The sequence below is a fragment of the Erithacus rubecula genome (assembly GCF_903797595.1).
Source record: "Erithacus rubecula genome assembly, chromosome: 3".
Taxonomy (NCBI): Eukaryota; Metazoa; Chordata; class Aves; order Passeriformes; family Muscicapidae; genus Erithacus; species Erithacus rubecula.
Window position 1 is genome coordinate 23,276,264 of NC_136689.1, and position 22,785 is coordinate 23,299,048.

The following is a 22,785-nucleotide window of genomic DNA, read 5'->3' on the forward strand; positions in this document are numbered from 1 at the left end:
AAGACTAGAGTTGAAATTACACAATGTAAACCAGAGGTAACATGCATCACCTCAGTTTAATAATCCAGTATATTACAAAAAAAACAAATAATGAAAAGAGCATCATGTAGCATAACAGCTTTGTCTGGCTTCCTCTGGAGAGTGTTCTCAGTCTGCCCATAGTTGCACCTAGAAGTCCACCTGTAGAGTCAAAATCATTCTCCTACATTAATAAAAAACAAACAAAACAAACAAAAGAACAAAAAACATGTTACTCTGAGAAAATAAATACCCTTACAGCTCACTAAATACAGTTTTCCCTCTTTCTTCAAAGTTTCCAAAACTAAAATTATTTTAGAGGCAAAAATTAAACAGGAAAAACTTTCACCCATTTATCCAATGCTATTTTTACCCCAAGCCAAAGCAAAGTGTAAGCAAAAAAAAAGGCATTTCTGACTCCCTTATTTTTTGCTTCCTTCTATGCTTGAATACAATTAAATATAAAAGTGTCTTTTCAATGATACTAGACATTTGCTAATTGAAAACCTGTACTCATATCTGAAGCATAATGTATTTGCATATCTTATCTTTTTGAACAGAAATAATGATACTACTGACAAATTGGTCACATGTTACAACAAGCTCTCAACATTTTAATACCAATGTTCATACTAAACAACAGGATGCTTTACATTATTAACTTCTAATCCTCACCCATTTTAAAGAAAGCTAGTTATTCAATACTTACAATTTCTGATAACATTTTATTCTGGTTTTTAACTTCTGTTCCAATTTCAATAGAAAGCTATAAAAAAAAAGCAACACCAAAAAACAAAAAGTATTAAATATGAGTAACCAGTTAATACATGGAGAACTCAGTCAAAAATACAAGACATGACTAGCATTTCCCTAGTGAAAGCAATGCCTGATATTTTCAAAAAAGAAAATAACATGCACAGTATTCTATCAATAACCCTTAAGGAACCAAAGATTTTTCATCTAACTAGATGAGTCCAAAGAGTCACAGAAAGCACGCAATGCTCCTCTTCTCCTTTTTCAGATAATGTCTTACTCGACTTATTGCATGGACTTTTTAAAAACTCAAGATCTAGTCAAGCCTGAAGTAGCAATTACCCATTTCCTGGAACAACTGTTAAAACTGCTGGTACACAGCAGAGAGAACCATAAGCACAGGTTTGACTAAAAGCGTTGCTGGAGTTGACACTTTTAGCCTGCAAACACATCTCTTCTACCAAGCTGCAGCTCTGCTAGAAATGAAACCTTCTTCAGTGAACTTGTGTAGCCATCCTCTGCTTTATGTCACAGAGCAGAAGGGCACTGCAGGACAAGGAGGAAAGCTGCACAGGCCAGGGAGAGCCAGTCCTGAGACAGTGACCACAGCCAGCAACAGCCTGGGCAGAAGCCTGAGACAGGTCCCAGGTCAAGCCAGAAAGTGAAGGCAGATTAGGGTTGGAATCAGGGAGGTATGAGACCAGGCACAGCTGGAGCTGCAATATCACAAAGGTGGTGCCTTTGAGCCAGCCAGAGGAGCCTTGGCTTAAAGCAGCTCTGGAGTTAAACAGGGGAGAACTGGCACTGAGACTGATTCTTAGCAGCTGCTCCTCTGTTATCAGCACACTGGCCTTAAACAATCTGCTCAGCTCCTGGGATGGAGGAGATGCACTCCATGCTTTGGATTAGCCAAAACTTGTTTGTTTTCACGTGTCAAAACTTGAATCTCGTTACCTCATACTGATGCATTTCACTCAAGAGTTAAACTGATTTTATCTGAGGCTTCTTGGAAGATTATGTGAAGGCTATTCCATATGCCAAGATTATCCCACTGCACTAAAGGATGCAACTCCAGAAAGAGCTCCTTGGGGCACCATCAACTATTCTGTTGACATATACAGATTTTGAAATGTAACATACCACAGCAGGAGACAAGAAATGAAATTGATAACAAAGGTCAAAGCTTTTTTTTTTTTTTTTTTTTTTTTATGCCTTAACTTGCTCCAAATTCTTATTCTAAACCCATTTAATTTCTCTTTGAGATTAAACCAATTTTAAGCAACAGTATTAGGAGTAAGACTTTGAGTAAGTTCAGGCCTAAAAAATTCACTGGAATGTGTTTTATAAAACTTAAACTTTTAAGAACAAGAAATCCATACAACTTTAATCTCAGAGCTATCTTTCAGTTAGACTTGTTTGAAAGACGTCCTCAATCTCTGAATCAGAATCATCAGAACACCAAACTTTTCCTTCAGAGGATATTAGCATGCTATTTCTAAGAGCTGTTTTCACATTACATATTTTTTGACTGCAACTTCCATTGCCCATTCCCCTGCACCACTGAGGGCTAAGAAGTAGAGAAAACTGGGAGTGAAGTTAAGCCCAGGAAAAAGGGAAAGGTAGTGACAAGGCATTTTAAGTCTTATTTCTCATTACCCTACTGATTTGACTGTCAATAAAGTCATTTCCCCAGGTCAAGTCTGTTTGCTCATTATGGTATTTGGTGAGTGATCTCTCCCTGCCCTAATCTTGATGCATGAACCTCTTCACTAAATTACTTATTTTATTATTAAATTTATTTTACTTTTTCCTCCCTTGTCCATCCACCTGAGTAGTGACAAAGCAGCTTTGCTGGTCACTTGACATCCAACCAGGTTAACACATCAGTTTTAAATTTCTGTTTTAACCAATGTGGTGATACCACCATAGTTGAATACGTACCGATTTAATGGCACTGACTTTTGTACGCAGACTTTCTGTCAGTCTGTCATTCTCTTCCTCGTAAACGCTGTAGCCACTGTTGGTATAGCCATAGCTCCCTGCAGCTGCTGCATCACCTGGAAACACAACAGTCAGTAGTCAGAGACAGACAACACCACTGGAGCAATGTTCCCTGCATGTTCCTGCAGCAGGGAATAAACCTTTTTCTAAATGCGTAAGTTACCCTTCCATATGCAAAAAAAAAAAAAAAAAAAAAAAAAAAAAAAAAAAAAAAAAAAAAAAAAGAAGAGAAATTGAGGACTGGCTGTAATTTTCTTTTTCCTTGGTAGTGTTTTCAGATGAGTTCTATGGAAATCAATCCAGGCACTTCATGGAGATGTGAATGAAACATTGAGGTCATTACACGTAGTAAATCAAACTGAAAATAGGAAAGTTGAGACCATTCTCTAACAAAGAAAAATATAATTCAATCACACCTTTAAAGAAGAAACTATAGTATGACCATGTGAGTTTCTTTATAAACAAAACCTCAGAGCAGAAGCCAGGTCTCTGAGCAGAGCACTGCTGTTTCAGTCACCATTCTGCAGTTCTGTTCTCATTCCTGCCTTTTTTTGGGTGATGGAGCTTCAGGACTGTCATCCAGACAACTGAGTCAGCACAGGATGGGGGCAGAAGGGAATGAAAGCTGCTCAGCCCCACACATTCACCTTCTCCAACCTCTAATAAAGATCTCCTACAGACCACAGTTGGACAGCATGGGCACAGGAGAATTAAGTCATATCCAGTTAAGACAAAAGTCAGTCTTAGACCTCCAATCTAATAATTGAAAACAATGAAGAGAGATAAAAATGTAGAAAGGCAACCAGAAAAGAACTACTATAAGATTTATGATAAAGAACCCACTTAAATTAATTCAACTAATAATCCTATTGCAACATTAATAAATATTTTTAACTATAAATAAATACTTTCTTGCACTGGGAGAATGACACAATAAAATTGAATACCTTTTAAATACACTAAAGATTTTGTGTTTGGGTGGATTTTTTGTTTTTGAGCAAAAAGGAGCGAAGAGACACCAACCACATTCACGTTGAGAGCCGTCTCAAAAAGCTTCATTGTATGCTTGGCATACATAATATTAACATTTTAAAATAAAGCATTACAATGCTATTTTGATATTTTAAATTTACCCATTAAGCCAACTTGTAGATCTAAGTAATGAAGATTTTTTTTATTTGTACTTGTAAATTGTTACTCTCTAAGTTAAGCTGGACAGATCTTCAACAAGACTGAATCACAGAATCTTCTGCATTAGTAGGGACCCACAAGGATCATCCAAGTCCAACTCCTGGCACTGCACAGGACCATCTTCACAGTCACACCACATGCCTGAGAGTTGCCCAAATGTTCAGGAACTCTGTCAGGCTTGGTGCTGTGACCACTTCCCTGGGGAGCCTGGTCCAATGCCCAACAACCCTCTGGGTGAAGAATCTTTTTCTAATATCAAACCGAAACTTCCTCTGACACAACTTCAGGCCACTTCCTTGGGTCCTTTTCCTGGTCACCAAAGAGAAGAGATCAGTGCCTGCCCCTCCTCCTCACAAGGAAGTTGTAGACTGCAATGAAAGGCATGTTTTTATTTCATCACAGTGAGTCAAGAAGCCTTTTTACCCTGGCCTGAATTAAAATGCTTAACACAGAAATGTAACTAAAATGTTATGATTATTTATAGAGTCAGGGTTGTTCTCACCATGTCTGATTTTACAAGTGGATCTAACTATAATGCTGGCTACCAAGTGACACATGATCTTGATAGTAAGTTAATGTATCATACAGCTTCATGCCAAAACACCACAACTGGGTGTTCTTAAAAGGACTGTGACAATGCAGACATGAACAAGCACCCCAAAGCTTTTCAACAGGCACAGCTACTTCTTTTTGTGTCATAGGAAGCACAAGGAGGAAGGCTGGCTACAACTCTTCAAGGGAAGCACAGAAACTTCAGTGTGGCAGTTCTGTGGCTGTGCTCCTACACTGTAACAGGGACACAGCAAACATAATTGCAGGTACCAGGTGACAAGCTGGTGACAACTGCAGAGGTGCTGGTACCCAGCTTCTATTTCCAGCCTAGTAAATAAAAATAGTTCTAGAGACAGCTGAAATGTCAAGGTAAAGCAGAAAATTTTACTGCAGCTGATGTTTGCTTAACCGTCCAGAAGACTTTTTATAAAAGCAGTTTCAGGATGATCCCTAAGGCATTATTGGCCAGAAACAGCCTAAAAGCAGGCATGTTTTTTCTTCACAACTCCTTGCATAAACATCCATCCCCTCTTTATAACAGCACACAGCTGTGTGACCTCCATTCCAACCAAGAGGGAGCTGTAAGTCTACAAAGGAAAAGACTGAAGACCCAAGCACTATCAAATGCCCATCCTAATACCTCTCTTGATTCACTAAGAAGTGTTCCCAAGACTTGTTTTATTTCATGAAAATACAACTGCACGATACAAATCTGAACTGTAGGAGTAATTCTAGGGTAGAGTCAGACACAGCTGGTTTAGCCCTGAATACTTTCTAGGAGGAAGCCCAAAACTCAGTCACACGTTTCAGAAGTGTAAACATCTCCTAAGCTTTACAGTGCTGTCACAGCACCCACATGGCTGTACAACATGACGTGGGAGTTCAAAGTTTCCTTGTAGTCATCAACATGACTCCTGGCTGAAAAATGAGGCCTGAGCTGCTCAAAACACTCAGCAGGAACTCTGCAAGGATTTCTCAATTTGCATCAGATTATATCTGTAATAAATCTATAACAGTTGGGATTCTTGTAGTTTTTGCTCCCTAAACATGGTAGGAAAACATACAAAAGCACTTTAAAAAAACCAACCCAAACAAAAGGACTTGACAGAAGAGCAACAAATCTGCCTATCCATGGGAACACCAAACTAACGTGTTAGAGCAACTAAACAACAGCACAACTAAATGGGGCAAGACTATTTACAAGAGCATGCAGTGACAGGAGAAGGGGAAGGTGTTCAGTTTGAAAGACAGTAGGTTTAAACGCAATATTAGAAAAGTATGCTTTACTGCTAGGGTGGTGAGGCACTGGAACAGGCTGCCCAAAGATGTTGTGGATGCCCCATCCCTAGAAGTGTTCAAGCCCAGCTGGATGGGCCTCTGAGCAACTGCACTAGAGGCAGGTGTTACGGCACGGGGGGATGGACCCAGATGGCCTTTGAGGTCGCTCTCAAACGAAATCCTATGATTCTATGATAAAACACGAACCCTAGCGCCGCTCCGTAACAGCAGGGCCAGAAGAAGAGGCAGGGTGACGGCGGGTCCCCGCCAAAGCTCCCGAGCCCTGCCACAAGCCTGCCCCACGCCACAGCTCCCCTCACGCCTCCCGCGCCCCGGGCGGGCCGGCCCCGCGCCGCGCTTACCCAGCCCCGCGCGCCTCATGGCTCTGCCCTGAGCTGCGGCGGGAGGAGCGGGACGAGGAGAAGGAGAAGAAAGAGGAGGAGGAGGAGGAGGAGGATGAGGAGGAGGCCGGGAGCGCCGCGGGGACAAGGCGGGCCTGGCGCGGACCCTGCACCCGCAGCGCCACGACAGCGCAAGGCGCGGGGCCCGCTGGGAGCGCGCCGGAGCCGCGCGGGGGCTGCTGGGAGCTGTAGTCCCGGCCGAGGGCCGAAACTGACCGCCGAAAACATTAAAAATCTCTGCTGACAGGAGATCTTCACTTGTTTTGCCCCCTCCACCGCTTATTTAGAAGTAACAGGCATGCCGCTGCAGCATACAGAAACTTATACTAGAAGCCTGAAGATTACATTATTATTGAATTATTTAAATGTTGTTTTGGAAGATCATTTCTCCTTCATTCTTTAACCTCTTGCAGTGCCTTAGGTCATACGTGTTTTGTCTGCTAATATGAAAGATGTGACTCACTGTATTCCAGTGAATTTAATTTATTTGCCAGGATGATACCGGAAGGATTTATCAGTACTCCAATGTAAAGCAAACACACTGAGTCCATTCAGAATTTGCTATTTCAGGTGTGGTGTCCACTGCACTAAAGAACCTGATCTGCCATTCCAACTACCACAGGCTGCCTTGTCATTAGTTGCTCTGGTGTTTGTGTTCTGGTAGGAACTAGGACCCTCAGTATTGGACCAGCACCTACTTGCATTGTACCAGGTAAATAAACACAGCCCACAGCTCCTTCTTCAGCAAGCTCACAGCACACCAGGAGTCCCACCTAGGCAAGTAAGAGTTGTACAAGGAAGAATAAAATAGTTCTGGTCAATAAGAAAGCCCATGGCATCCTGCTAGCATGCTGTGACCTCCTGTGTAATTGCTATAAGACACCACAAGTCTCCTTTTGCAGTGAATAAACCCACAAATAATTGCAGCATTTCTTTTCTCTCCATTTGTGGCAGTGTATTTAAGACCTCAGTTTTGTGTCTGTCTAACTTCAGGACAGACATTGAGGAGCCGATGATTTATTTACTTCTCTGTCACCTCTGGATGCCTTAGTCTCAAACAGCATTACAAAGAGTAAAGTTAGTTAATGCAGAAGATGTCTCTATTTAATTTTTGATAATTTAAACAGTTAATCCAGAATTTCAAGCACAGCATCATTTGCACATCTAAAACAGAGGAGAAGGCCAAGGAGAAGAAGTGAGCTGCAGAGCTCACCCAAATGCTCACTGTGAAGTTATTCTCCATGGGATTCTGTCTGGAATTCAGCAATTCTTACAGGAATTTGCTAGCTGCCATTATTGATAACCTGAGACTTGATTTACAGAAGTTCAGGGAAATGCATCAGTTGTTTCAAAGAAGGGAAAAGTGCTATCACCAGATTGAAGCTCGAAGATTTAGTCCTTTGAGGTAAAACCATCTGAAGTTCAGAGACAGCCCCATTTCTTACCTTGTTGGGACAAGGTCTCTTAAAGGATTATATGCTTAGAGCAGCAAAAAATTAGATATTGCAAAATTTACAGAAAATAAACAGATTCTGAGAAAACCTTCTTCCTGAGTGCTTCAGATTTGAACTAGGGCTCTGTGGGGTGCAATGTCCTCATCATCACAATTTTTGAAGAAGGATTAGTGTGACAGTCTCTACAACAAGTAATCAGAGAGTTAAAACTGAAATTTTAGGAGGCAGTAGGAAATGTCTTTTCATAACAGCTGGCCTGACTCTCTCTCTTTGTTAGGTGCAATTTTATTTACATTTTCCTCTCCATACATCATCCAAGAAAATTATTGCATTTTGTGATATTGCTATATGAAAAGATTTGTCTTTACAGTATTTGCATATTATGTCACTTTTTTCTTTCATATGACTCATCTTCAATTTTTCAGTAAACATGGATTTATACATAACAAGGTAAAATGTCTATCTCTTGACAATGCTTGTAGTTATAATTCATGTTAAAGGGCTAATTTTTCATTTTTATTTACACTTTTTTGTAAATTCCAATAAACCACATGTAAGATGTTCAGAACTCATAATGTTAGATGTATAATCTTCTTATTATGGTGTGAAATAACATCTTGAGTCTATATGCAATTTATAAATGTCACATTTAATTCTACAGTTTCTTACAGCAAAGCATGAAAATGATACTGACATGATTAATGTTTCAAATCCATTTTAGTCATACTGAATTCATGGTTTTTTTAATACACTGGAAGTACCTCATAGGAAATTCTGTGGATCTCCTGGCATTACAATAAGGAAATCATGGTTCCATCTCACAGTGGAGGTTGGACACAGAGGTCAGCTGGGTGTCATTAATATTCACATTGTTTATGTTCTATTTCCATGGAACAGCTTGTATTCCTGTTAATGATTTCACAGAACAAGTCTGTGAAATAATACAGTTTTTCTGTTGTGATTAACTGTGCTGCTGTTGGCTTTCTGGCACATTCCCTGCCAGCTCCTGTGTGGGATTGTGCCCTGATCCCCTCAGCCTGGCAAGCCAGCTGTGCATGGGCAGGTGGCAGGTGTGGCTGCAGCTGCTCCATAGCATCTGCACTGCTTCCTGCCAGGAAGCCTAAATGAGTAGTCAGTAAGTGGTTTAAATGAGTGACTCATCAGTGTTTTGTTAGCCAATGACAACACACAGGGAGAAAAAGCGCATAAAAATAAATAAATAAAGCCTGCAAGCTTACCTGTCTTGTCAATGCTTTTACAATCTTTTAATTGTAGCCTACTACAGGTGTGTCATTGTCAGAGATCCTGCAGAGGTAATGTGCATGTCAGTCTCCTTTCCCAAAATTTTAATGAACAATTTACTGTTTAAAAAAATAAAAATTATATCTTTTATAAGAAGAGCATTCCACATGTCCTACCAAATGTCCTATCACTGCTGCCATTTTTACTGACTCTTTACTGACTTCTACTGGTTCTCTCTAATGACTCAAATTAAACTAGATGAATACATTTATATAGCAAACATCCCATAGATTTTCTTAGTAGATAACTCCATGACTCCACTGCAAAAGCAATAAAAAGGAAAATAAACAACAAACAAACAAACACGGGGAATATGATTCAAACATACTGTAAAATCAGTCTTCCAATGAGCAACTGATAACCCATGACTCATACTAACATGATACAATAATGACATGATTTTAATCAAATTATTAAATAAATAACAATAATTTCAGTGTTTTTACATGTTTAAAAAATAGCTTTTTAGTCTTCATTATTAACTTGCTACTTTCAGTAATTATAGATTGTGAAAACAGCCTGACTAATCACAGGCATCATTAGCAAGTTGAAAAGCAGATATCACATGATATAATGTTTGGTATCAAATATTTCAATCAATGTTTTGTTAAGCAGTAAGCTTCAATTATTTTTAAAAACCCACTTGCTAATTAAATCTTGATCCATTGTGCATGGATAAGTAACAGCTGACATTTCTAAATAAAACTAAAACATTCTTGACAGAGAAGCAGCACAAGAAAACAGACTATTTTAATTAGCCTCAATGGCTTCAAAAGGAATAACGTCAGCATCTTTCATCAGTACCCTTGCCAATTAATATCTCGGTTTGTTCTAAGACTATTTAGCAGATGAGAACTCTCAAAGTGCTTCTGTTCCAGTAAACCCAGTCAAATCATTTAGGACTTTGACCCCATCTTGTTAGTTGTTGATAGTGGGCTTAGTATGTCATCAGCCTTGTTCTTCCTGGTTGTATTCTCCAAATAATGCTGTAAAGAAAACCAAATACTGTGTAAAACCACACCTTCTGTAAGACTTTAAGTGGCTGAAAGAGGCTTCTGCTCATTGCCATCCAGATTGTCAAGCAAAGAATTAAACATCCAAGTCATCAGAGGAATACTATGTGCAGTCGTCATTAACATTCTTTAATGATGAGACCACATGTAAATCAGTGCAAGTACCAACAAACCTGTTGGTGTCACCCATCATGATGCTACAAAATTAAATACTGCCAAAGAGAACCATCACTGTTTCTGGTCTTAAAGCATTTCCATCATTGCTGGCACCTTCCTTCTGGAATAGGGTTTGGACTTATTTAATCTCATTTTGTATTCTAACGATTTTTTTGGTGATGTTATGAAGTATCTGCCAAAATAGCCTTTTATTGTTTTTTAGAAGATAACCAAGAAGATATCTACCTGGACAAGATTCTGAGAACTCCTGTAATCTTTTATAAAATCATGTTGCTGGGAATCAGAGGAGCTTCCTTGAATATATGTAATCATATTTATCCCTGCCTAGTCATCCTAAGCCTTTCCAAACACAGGTTCAAAGGATCATCAACACTTTGTAGCTATAAAGACTTTCTATCTCCTAGCTTTGCATATGTGTATGATTACAGGTTAAAAATCACATAAACCTATCATAAGATTTTACAACTCAGTAAATATACTTAGAGCAAAATTTCCAGTTTGCATTTATACAGAGTTGTGACATTCCACACTATTTTCTTGTTCCTGATTTGGGTATTATCTCCATTTTGCAATCATAGTAGAGATCCCTCAGGAAGCTTGGTTGTCAGACACACATCAGCAGTGAAGAACCACCTGGGAGAAAGAAACAATATCTGTATATGCATCAGCAGAAAGTGTTTCATGAGAAAGTATGATCTTTTTCACCTTCACATGTTTTTTGAATTTGTTAAGAGCAAAGGCATCTTTCTTCTCACCTTGATATAATTTGCATTAGGGAAGTATTGAGCTTTATATTAGCTCATGCACAATATAATTTAATTATAATTATTGTTCACCTAATTGCAAAATACTGTGATTATTCTTATTCTCTCTCCTTCTGTTTCTTTTTGTTATTGTGAACTGCCCTGGCTCCTGTTTGATTCAGAAAACACACCCAGAAATCTCTGCCTTTTTTAATAAATTTCTTGTCAGTGCTGTTAAATTACATCAAAATAGAGAAGAGAGGTTATGGACAAAACTGCTGCCTCCCTCCTAAATTTCATTACATAGGGCTAAAATAAAAATTTACTGAAGTCATGGAAAATTTTTGTATTGACTTTGGATCAGGCTATAAATTTTTATTATAAAACCACATCTGCTGATTCTTTGTGTCCCAAGTAGTGTATGCTGTGTAATCTATGAATAATTCCAGTCATGATTTCTTTCTCTAATATTAAGGTACCATTTCTGATGTCAGCTTTGACTGGGTAATAATATCAGCTGAGTGAGTGATAAGAATTCAGAGCCATGGCAGCAGCCTGAGCATTAATAACTGTAATGTCTAAAGAGGAGGACTAATGCATTAAAATAAAAAATAGAAGTCAAAGTAATTTTTCATTTCAGTAAAAAAAAAAAAAAAAAAGGGATGAATGGAGCACACAATCCCAATCCTCCGTAAGATGCAATTAAATAGTAATTTGATGTTTTGTGTTATGTTTATTTTGACCTTTCAAATATGTGGGAAAGGCTTTCACCAGTTGAAGCAGAGAATTCAATGAAGACAGGGAGTTTGAGCATGATGAGTTTCAGTGAAGGGAGCACTGCTTTGCAGACTTGCAGAGCATTCAAGCAGACACCATGCTTGTTTCTTTGTCCAACAAGGCAAAACTGAGAATGTGAATCAAGATTCCCGGATATTGGAGCTAACTTTGTTCTACCTTTGTGCTTGGCCACTGAAGAATTACTTAAGAAGAAAAAAACCAAACCATCGTGTACTTTCTTCCTAAGAGAACTCTCTAGTTTTCTCACAAGTCAACAAATCATGAACAAAACAATTTATTTGATGACTAATTACAGAAGCTAATGCCTGAACATAAATCTGCAAAAGGTCTTGAAAGCCACCTGTTTTCCAGAAAGACCATTATAAGGAAATTGCCCATTCAAAGCACCTTTATAAAGATAATTTTCTTAGACTGCTGTGTGGGCTGCAGCAGCTGGGTTAATTGCCTGTGCTGGACAGAGAACAGTGCTAATGGGACTATGGGACTTACTGTCCTGTGGTGGCTCATTCTGAGTTTTCTCGTGTGTTTCTGCCTAGCACTACACTGGGCCACAAGAATACATATTTAATTTCTGTATTTCTGTTGTTTGCTTGATGAACTGTAACAAAATGGAAGTGTAACTTGAAAATTACTTCAAAAGTCGTTGTCACTTGTGTGGTCAAAAGGGACATGGTTTATGAACTCAAATGATATTCTACACATCTATGCCATCACACACAAACTATCTACATTGACACAAATACTACTTGGAAACACATATTTAGACAATAATCACCATATTCTGTCACCTTAGGGACCATGTTAGGCTAAAGGACTGGAGATGGGTGTTAAAGGTTTCCACCCCATTAAATTCCAGTTCATGTGCAGGAAACCTGCATCCTGTTGTGGATGGCTTGAGATCCAGCAGACCGTGTCCAGCGGTGCAGCAGGGATATCAAACAGTATTGACTAGGATGGACAAACTGAATAGGGTCTCCTTCTCCTTAGCAAAGCATAAAAGGGGAAAAAGTACTTAAAAGCCCTTGCTCCTTGGTTCAAGGTCCACCAGCTGGTGTTTTGTTGAGGATTGGGTCCTGGTTTACAGCTCAAATTATGCTGGACTGCTCTTCTGTCTCCTACTCTCAGTGCTGGAACTCCATCCCCTGCTCTTTGACTTGTGACAAATTAAGCAGGTCTCTTAAATACTTTTTCCTTCCCTTTTATGCTTTGCTAAGGAGACCTTATTCAGTTTGTCCATCCTAGTCAACACTGTTTGATATCCCTACTGCTCAGATAATCCTTGAATAATCTGTAGCTCTTCACAGCTGAGTAAATATGGGCTGGTATTTTTGAATCCTTTTACCTAGAATCCAACTATTTAACTGAACCCTCTTATAAAAATGTCTTCCCTGAAATCCTGAATCAGGCTGGTGGTTTCTAGAGAATGTCTTTTCCTGGAAGGGTTCAGGAAGGATGGAGAGGGCACTAGACACAACAAACTACTCAGAGTGATGTTTCTGAGTTGAGTCCAAACGCTAATTACTTTTACTTCTGTTGGAAATTCACAGAGTTAAAATACAAATGTTAGTTTACTAGTGCAATCCTGCATGTCCATATACTCCACTGGTGCAAAAGAAAATTTAGACAGCATATCTGCATTTCATATTCATGAATCTTTAGTTAAAAAGATAGTTTTTGTTTGAATGAGGTTACTAGGATAACCTAATTCATTAAAATAAAAGTTATTACTCAATATGACTGTCTTTTAAGTTATGTATTCCATATATGTATAAAAGTTGTGCTTTAGGAATTGCTAAATGAAGCATACTGGTACCCCAGTTAAAATCCCTATTCCTGACAGGATACATGGTCATGAATCTGGCTTCAAAAGTTCCTCTGATGGCTTCCTGCTCAGTGGTGTCAGCATTATAAACTTCAGACCACATTCCTCCTTTCTAGGTCAGCATAGATCACACACCATAGCTAAAGTAGGGATCATTCCGGCCACATGTTCAAGTTTTACAAGATGCAGTTTTCTGTATCTTGACAAATCATGACAAACTACAATGGGACTGACTGTATATTAATCACAGAATATCCTGGGTTAAGAGGGTCCCACAAGGACAGCCTCAAGAAATACACCACATGCCTGAGAACATTGTCCAAATGCATTATCCAAATTGCTGCAGACCATTTCCAGACACTACAGTTCTTAAAAATTAGTAATAGAAAGAACACTGGAAAACCCAGCAAAGCCAGATAGCAAAACAGGCAGGTCTGAGGCACCTGGCCCTTGTGCCTGGCATCTGCTTGGCACATACAGGTCAGCTCATCCTGCAACAGGTACCAGGTGGAGGACTGGAGCCACTGCTGGTGTGCAGCTGGTTTGATGTAAGTGTAGCATACCCAGTGTGTGCCATGCGGGTGTGCAGGTCAATGTGTGTGTGTGCAGGTCAATGTGTGTGTGCAGGTCAATGTGTGTGTGTGCAGGTCAATTTGTGTGTGCAGGTCAGTGTGTGTGCAGGTCAATGTGTGTGTGTGCAGGTCAATGTGTGTGCAGGTCAATTTGTGTGTGCAGGTCAATGTGTGTGCAGATCAGTGTGTGTGTGCAGGTTATTGTGTGTGTGTGCAGGTCAATGTGTGTGTGCAGGTCAATGTGTGTGCAGATCAGTGTGTGTGTGTGCAGGTTATTGTGTGTGTGTGCAGGTCAATGTGTGTGTGCAGGTCAGTGTGTGTGCAGGTCAATGTGTGTGCAGATCAGTGTGTGTGTGTGCAGGTTATTGTGTGTGTGTGCAGGTCAATGTGTGTGTGCAGGTCAGTGTGTGTGTGTGCAGGTTATTGTGTGTGTGTGCAGGTCAGTGTGTGTGTGCAGGTCAGTGTGTGTGCAGGTCAATGTGTGTGCAGATCAGTGTGTGTGTGTGCAGGTTATTGTGTGTGTGTGCAGGTCAATGTGTGTGTGCAGGTCAGTGTGTGTGCAGGTCAGTGTGTGTGCAGGTTATTGTGTGTGTGCAGGTCAATGTGTGTGCAGGTCAGTGTGTGTGTGCAGGTCAGTGTGTGTGCAGGTTATTGTGTGTGTGTGCAGGTTAATGTGTGTGTGCAGGTCAGTGTGTGTGCAGGTCAGTGTGTGTGCAGGTCAATGTGTGTGTGTGTGCAGGTCAATGTGTGTGCAGGTCAGTGTGTGTGCAGGTCAATGTGTGTGCAGGTCAGTGTGTGTGCAGGTCAGTGTGTGTGCAGGTTATTGTGTGTGTGGAGGTCAGTGTGTGTGTGCAGGTCAGTGTGTGTGCAGGTCAGTGTGTGTGTGTGCAGGTCAGTGTGTGTGCACCCAGCACTGTATCCGCCTCTCTCGGATATGACTCATGGTCTTATTAATCATAGGAAACACAAAATATCCTGGGCCAAGTCTCAGAGAAAATCTTGGTGACTTGCCAGGGGAGCAGTTCTGGCTCTAATTCCAGGTTTGTGCCTCCTGACATAGTGGTACATGAGAAGTGAGACTCACTGTGTGCTCACATGCTGCTGCTGGGAAAGGGGCAGTATTTCCTTTCTCTTGAAACACAAATGACAGCACAGAAAATGTTCCTAGAAAGCCATATGCAAGATTAAGAGAATGATTGGATACTAAACTTGGAAAATAAATTCTGGGATTGAGTGAAAAACATCTCTGTTCCTCTTTTTCCCTGTCACTAAAACGTTGATTTCTTGCCAAGGTTGTTAAGAGGTTTATTTAATCATTTTTACTAATATGCTCTAATGCCTTGAAACGTGGCTTAGCAAAGAGAAATGTTATTCGTAGTCATGAAAGAATAATGTCCACTATTTGTGTTGCAGTAGAAAGAAATGACCTGATCTATCATGTAGATTACATAGGGAGACATGATTCCTTCCTCAGAGTCAGTGGGAATGATCCTTTTTTTGCATTATAATAGAGTCAGATGATATGGTTTGTTCATCTTGTATGTTTTATAGAAAAGCACAACAGCTCTCCTAGATGCCTTATAACTCTTATGACTCCTGTAATATGTAGTCCTACTGTGAGCATCAAATTTATGCCTCACTTTAGCAACAAGGAAGCCATTTGAGAAAAAAAATATATATAGAAGTGCAAACTGAATAGAAATACATGAATAACAGTATATAAAATAGATATATTATATATTTTTTTATAATAAAGTAGAATTTTTTTGCTAAAAACAATGTACACTTGATGAAAGAAGCTATATGCTTTGTTTTGATGTTGTTGCACTGGAATTTCCAGTTTTATTAAAAAAACACAGAATGTGCAGACAAGTTTGCAAAATTGTGTTCACACACATCACCAAACAGCCATATACAAGGAGCTTTCATGTGAGGCTCCTCAAAGTCATGTTTTATTATGGAATAAATACAAATTCTGTGTGTGCACTAACTAGTGAGAAGAATCTATTCTTAGGAATCACATAATTTATGGAGCAAGAGCTCATTTTATGAATTATAAAGAAGTATTTGATCTCAATCACTCTTTAACAGATTCATAATTTTTTTTTTTAAATTAGATGAGGACAGATAAAAATAAGCAGCTTTGTTCTATTGTATACAATGAATTGATTTTTCCAAGCTTTCTCCTGACCTTCCCTGCATCCTGCACCCAGTGATTGCCACAAAGTGAAAATCCATCTCTCATTGTGGCACTGGCAGCAGGGAGGGAAGCAGCCAGCAGCACTCAGAGGGATCCCTGCACCCTGATGTGCTCACAGGCACAGGGGTTTCTGCAAGGAGAGCTGAAGGCAGAAGAGCTGCACGTTTCTCTGCTGTTTCAGGTTCAGCCTGTTCAGCATCAGCTCTCAGGTGCCCATGGTGAGGGTGCTGCGATGGGCACAGCTGCTGTCTCCACTCTTGGCCAAGTCAGGCAGCAGCCTTGGTGCTGATCCCAGGGAACAGAGAGAGAAGGAAGGGGCAACAGAGGGACCTTGGGAGTTGCCTGACGTGTAGTCTACTCCAGGCTTTCCTGTGAGCAATGAAAGCAATGAAATCTTTCTCTTCTGTTTTGTTTGTTGGTTTGGTTTGGTTTTGTAGCCTAAAAAGCTTAAGAACTTGCAAAACACCTTTCCCTCCACTGGTGTGTTATTAGGGTTTTTTTCAATAGTTGAGTGTCTGCAGGACACTTCTGGGAATTCAACACCAGTAAGGTCAGAAGACTTTTCAAATTAGACAACAATTAGCTAGGGTTTGTGTTCAAATGGATTCAGGGACAGAATGTAGTGTCACTGGGAGACTCCTGGGATGACTCCTCACCTGGAAAAGTGATGGGGAAGAAGGAAAAGAGACCTCCTTAGACTGGAGGAAAATATATGGAGGGGTAGAAATTTCTTAAAGCCTTGTGCATGATCAGTACAAACACAAAAGCAAAGAAGCTGTGTATGAGATGTGCTGAGGGAGCTGAGATATTCAACTGTCCCTACCCAGCAGAATTCTCAAAATCCTGCTGGACACTTACATGTAAGGATGTGAATATTGTAGGCAGCTGAAAATAAGAGTATATTTCTGTAGGGGTGATTTTGCTAAGAGGTTAAAAAGTTCTTACGTCTTAACTTTGACTTTCTTCAGCAAACTCTTTTGTACAAAACTGGTTTTCAGGAATCTCTTATATGAACTTTGACAGTAATCAATTCTATTTGACAAGACTTTTTAAATAGTCCAACTCACTGCCTTCAATCATTTAAGAGGTTTTTTTTTCTGAGACTCTGGAGAATATTACCTTGAAGTCAAATAAAACTGTTTACACATACTGTGAACGATCAGCAAAACAATTAAACCTCTTTCTGGGAGACCATAATGCACTGAGAGCTAAGATTTTATTTAATGGAATACTAACAAGGATTTTAAATGACATTTAATAGATTTAAAAAACTATTTTCTTTCCACAGCTGAATTATTAGTAGGTTTATACTGAGTTGCAGGGAATCATTATTATTTTTACATCAGTAATGCCTTTCTAACCTCAATTAGCAGGAGATCAGAAGCCATGCTCTGAATCTTTCACTGAAATGCAGTTGTCAACTATGTAAATGACTTTATAAATATGTCCTAAAAATGGAAATGGTTTATGCAAATTAACCTGAACCACAGTGTGCAAGATTGGAAGTATAATAAATAACTCAGTGGTGTTGGGAAGCATTGAAAAACATGACTTGGAGAATCAGCTGAGTTCCACCAGAGGCAGGAAAAGAGACCTTGTTAACATTTTCAGGAGTGCCAGGGATGGAGAAGGACATCTCCTCTTTCCTTTTATTTTTTTCATTCTCAGCATGTTTCCTTTCATGTAAAAAGAATCATAATTTTAAATATATCCTCACTGACTGGAAAAACCTTACTACAAACAGAAATCGATTTTAAATTAAGACATTAACGTTTCATGCTCCTTAGTGGTAGCTGGGTCTTATAAAGATTTGGAAAGAAATATAAAAATCTTTGAAACCTTTCACTTTGAATTATTTGAAAGCTGGTAGACTGGCAAAAAGAAATGTAAATATTTTTCTTTCCTTTTTCTTTCCTTCCTGAATATTCATTAATATTTGCTATTTTATCTGCTATACTAAAGGCTTATCATGAGCATCTGCTCTGAATTTTAGTCATTGATTATTAATTTCTCACATAAGGTCATGTGAGATGTTATTACTCAATGCCTTTCAGTAGGTTTAACTCAGTAAAATCTGCAATTATTGCTACTTGGACAGACTTTATTTAGCCTATACAACTTGGGTGGAATTTCTGACCTAAAAGGTATTAAGAGGTATAATTGCCCTTAAAGAACACAGAATTTTGATCCTGAAATGAAAACAAGTAGCTGAAAGAGGACCAGAAAGATTTCTGATGTGAAGCAGATTTAGGTTTAGGTTTTAGCCTGTACATATGCAATAGCATAAATAAAAAGATACACCTTCCTCAATTCTAGCACACACCTTCCTCATCTGTGAGGAATAGTGACTCTGTCCTAGATGCTTTCTTCAAAGATGTATTCATTCTTTTGAACTATTGATTCAAAAAAGCTGAGAACTTTGTTAAATTAATCATAGTTTGTCTTGAGGTACATAAAAACAGCAAATTGTAGCCATTTTAGAGGCTGACAATCACAGTAGCTTTGTTAGGCCAGTGCCACTTAATAATTATTATTTCATGAAATATGTTCGTCTTCTAAATTTTTTGTTAGCATTTTAAAGAAGTTGTCAGTTCACTGTTTCAATATGTCATGTTGATGTATTCCTTATCTTCAGTATGAAAATTTCCCAGATAAGATGAGATATTGCATCAAGTACACAAATTATTTGTTATGTTAAATTTCCTTAAGTATCAAATTCAGAAGGGACCTCTGGAGGAAACTGGTCCAACCCCAAACAGACTCACAGCCAGAAGGCTGCCAGGACAATGTCCAGGAGGTTTTTGAATATCTCCAAGGATGGGGATAATGTATTGATTATGTCAATGACTCTACAAACACTCTGAAAGCAGGCTTAGCATTTTTGAGAAAGCCTTAAGGACATTTTTGAATCCTTCAGAGCTGTGAAATACACAGTGATTACACTGCTGTACAGAGGGGTTACCTGATCTCTGGGTTGAGAATTCCTGGAATTTCAAGTGAACACACTGGTATGGTTCAGTTATATCTTACGTTTAATATTTGCCTCCTACTGTGTTTCATATGTTACACTGGGAGAAATATCCTGAGGAATTTTATAAACAGCTATATTTTTTATTTGGGTTTTCAATTGTATTTCCAGTCCAGCCTTTTTATCAAACACACAGCAGGTTGTTGACAGAATTCACTGCTTCATTTCAAATGCTCCACTTATCACCTGGTTTCTGCTGGATGCTTTATCTATTTTTTAGAAAGCACTTAATCTGAGATACCAAAAAGCTTTCTTAATACTGAGTATGTATTAGTCAACATGGCAACAAATAGAAAGCTTGCACACATCTATTATACCAGACAAATCTAGCAATCAAAAACTTATTTAGCAGCAATTTCTGATAGCATCAAGAAAAAACACAGATTTTAGGACAGTGGATTTCTTCAATGAGAAGAAATAAATAGCCCTTAATATACAATTCTATTGTATGTAGTTTATTTTCTGCTTTTCTTAAACTAGTTGGGTTTGTCATTTAATAATGGCACATTGAGAAGGGAAATCAGACTGTTAGGCTGTTTGTTTCTTAGCACTGGATCAGACCTTTCTTTTCTTTTCTTACATTTAGTTTGGACAGGTTTGGACCTTTTATACTGTGTGTATAGTATCCTAGCAGGGATGAGTCTGTTACATCTCCCATAAACAATTGTTTCATTGTCATCTGCTAATTCACAAAGATCCATGGACTACAAAGATCCACATGGTCAGTGCAAGTGGTAGAAGTAAAAAACCTGCTGAGAATTTACCATCACATTTTTCACATGCCTCCTATGAAACAACCTGGCAGAATTTGTGCAGTTCTCCAGTCCATAGACTAGGGGATGAGGTGGATTATCCTGTGGTTGTCTCAGCACTGACCATCTAATTTAACTCATTAAGGGCCATGTTCTCAGTTAGTTATGAGTGTATTGGTCTTTGAATTTGCACAAGTGCAATCTCCTGAGTTGTCACACACAATTAGAGTTAGAAAGTGGCAGCTAAGTGCTGCAGAATGACTCACACAGAGCAAGAGATGGCAAGGCTGGAGCCAGCAGCAGCAGTGAGGGTGCAACAGTGACTGCACAGGAACCACAAAGGAGGCTCTGGGAACAGTTTCTGTGCTCAGAGAAAAAGGGTTCTTGTATTCCCATAGCTGTGACCTATACATTCAAGCAGTCTGCAAACTAGCATATTCATGGCTCAGCAAGTGAAAAGTGTCTGGGGCTGTTGTCAGGTTACTCACAAAATACTAATGGATATAATTTAGTTTGAAAAATCCACTTAAAATGAGGAAAAATCCCCAAACTGGTACTTGCATAAGTAATAAATGAATTTTATTAATAATATTTTGAAGTATATTTAAGGATGATGAAGAGAGAATTAACAAAAACCATGAAAAATCTCTTTTGGATCAGTATTCAACAAAGAAAAGGCAACAATAATTGTTTATGAAAATGAGCACCTCAAGGATGATTCATTTACCTATGGACAGTTTAAAGGATGTAGAATTACCAGTGTGCTACTGAGTCCTAAAAAATTACAGAAGTAATTATAAACCTAGATTGTAGTGCCCTAGACAGAGGAGTGAAAAAGTTTATCCTTTCATCTATACTGAATAAAGATTTTTTTCCTGCTACTTGGTCAAAAAGGAAATACATTGTTTCCTCTGTTAATATTTAAAATCTCACTATTTTACACATCAGAGATATGCTTGGATGTGCTGTTAGAGTCCACTAAATATTGGGGGTTTGTGTTCATTTACATTGTGTGGCTTTTCAGTGCCTGTTCAGTTTGTCTAGTAAATTCAGGAATCATAGCTGATTCATTATTTGTGTCTGCTCAGGGTTCAGGATGCAAATCTCTCTTGTGTGGTTTACAGAACTATTGCAGTATGCTTCTGGGTGCCAGCTTCCACATGGAAGGGCAATTATTCTGTACTGAAACAATCTCAGAACAAATGAAGAATGTAGGACACATGTATTTCATACATGAGTATCTAAGTAAATGTTTATTAAGTATTTTGTCAGAAAGATCACTGCTTTTCTCAACTCTAAATGTAAATTATACCTTATTTCTCTAGGGTTCACTACTTTTGAGGCCTTTTTCAAATATTCTGTAGAGCGTTAAATGTCTGCTCAGAGTGACCATCAAGTTTATTGCACATGGGATTGCTCATGCATTATCACATGTTCAAGTGAGTGTCTAAATCTGAGATGCTTGTAAGGCTGGAGCTGCTGTTGGGTGAATTGGCTCATCTTCAGTCCTTACACAGAGCAGGTTTCAGCTGCTTCTGAAACATCTTGCAGTCCTAATAATTTGCTTCACCTTGTGTGAATAATGCAAGAAACTCTGGTATTTCTGTACTGTGGTGGAAAATAAAAAACTGAAAGTTTAATTAGGGATATTTTAAAAAAGTAAAAGAAACTGTGTCTCTTAGAAAAGGGATTTAGGCACTGTTTAGCTTTTAACTCCCAAACTGCAGTTTCAAAAACCTCTCCACATCTTCTGTCTCATAATGCACACACTTAAACTCCTAAGGCTCCCAGTCCTCCAGACTCTTTAAGTCCTCCTACACAGACTCAAAAGCATTTCTGCTTGGACAAGGTGGCCTTCTCATGATATTTGAATTTAGAGATCAGATATATAAGAGTTTTGCTGACTAGCAGCCAATACCCTGATGTGGCTAATTCTTTTGATTGCTGTATGGATTATTCAATCTCATCACTCATAGGTTTTATAGCAAATCTAATTTAATTACTTTTTTTTTTCCCCTGCCTTTGTGTGTTTTTATCCTTGACATGATTTCTGAAGATGTTTACCAATAAGTGTGATTTTTTTAATAAAATATCATTGCTTCTTCAGTAGTTTGAAAATATTAGCTAATATATGAGCTCACACAAAGGTTCCTTCCTCCCACATTTTTCTTAGCAGTTGTTGTTGATATTGACAAAGTTTTACTCATGGGTTATAGGTATCATTTTTGGTATTCTGATTTTTAATAAGCTGAATAAAACATAGGGATTTGTCATTATGAAGACAGCAGATTTCACTTATGAAAAAGTGAGTTGCTGTAAGGGTGAAATCTTAGTCACAGTGAAGAAATCTTCTAGATGTAGAAGTCCCCTCATACAGTCTTTCTTCCAGTTTGGGGCATATACCAGCAAATCACTGGGATAAAAAAACTGGGTTTTCTTGAATGTATCAGGGCCTGAGAGCTCATTAAAAAAAAAAATTAAAAATGCTTTGAAGAGTAAAATTAACAGTACCTCAAATTTTGAATGAAAAAATTCCTAATTATGATCAAGATTTGTATCTTCTCACAAAGTCAGAAATATACCCCAAAAAACAATATGTATTCCTGTCAGATACTGAAAAAGAATAATATTTTCTAATTTGGTTGAATCCACCACTTTTTTCCACTTCCTTCTAACTATATTTCATATTTGACAGCTCTCTATATTATGATCCTGAACACCTTCCAAAAT

General features: G+C 38.6%; 1 protein-coding gene across 1 annotated transcript; it reads right to left on the reverse strand.

The window, feature by feature from the left end:
• Positions 1–37: 37 nt before the first annotated feature.
• BET1 (Bet1 golgi vesicular membrane trafficking protein) lies at positions 38–6,350 on the reverse strand. The gene is made up of 4 exons (XM_079301028.1): positions 6,156–6,350; positions 2,713–2,828; positions 728–784; positions 38–202 (listed from the first exon to the last, which is right to left on the reverse strand). Exons 1-4 carry the CDS (start codon positions 6,172–6,174, stop codon positions 47–49), a joined length of 348 nt encoding a protein of 115 aa, XP_079157154.1. The 5' UTR covers positions 6,175–6,350; the 3' UTR covers positions 38–46.
• Between the last annotated feature and the right edge of the window lie 16,435 nt (positions 6,351–22,785).

Bases quoted from the DNA above. Each gene is read 5' to 3' on its own strand.
- BET1 (XM_079301028.1), bottom strand. The intron at 785-2,712 runs GTACGTATTCAA...TTTTTTTTATAG, and splicing joins AAGTCAGTGCCATTAAATCG to CTTTCTATTGAAATTGGAAC. The intron at 203-727 runs GTAAGTATTGAA...TTATTAATGTAG, and splicing joins ATAAAATGTTATCAGAAATT to GAGAATGATTTTGACTCTAC.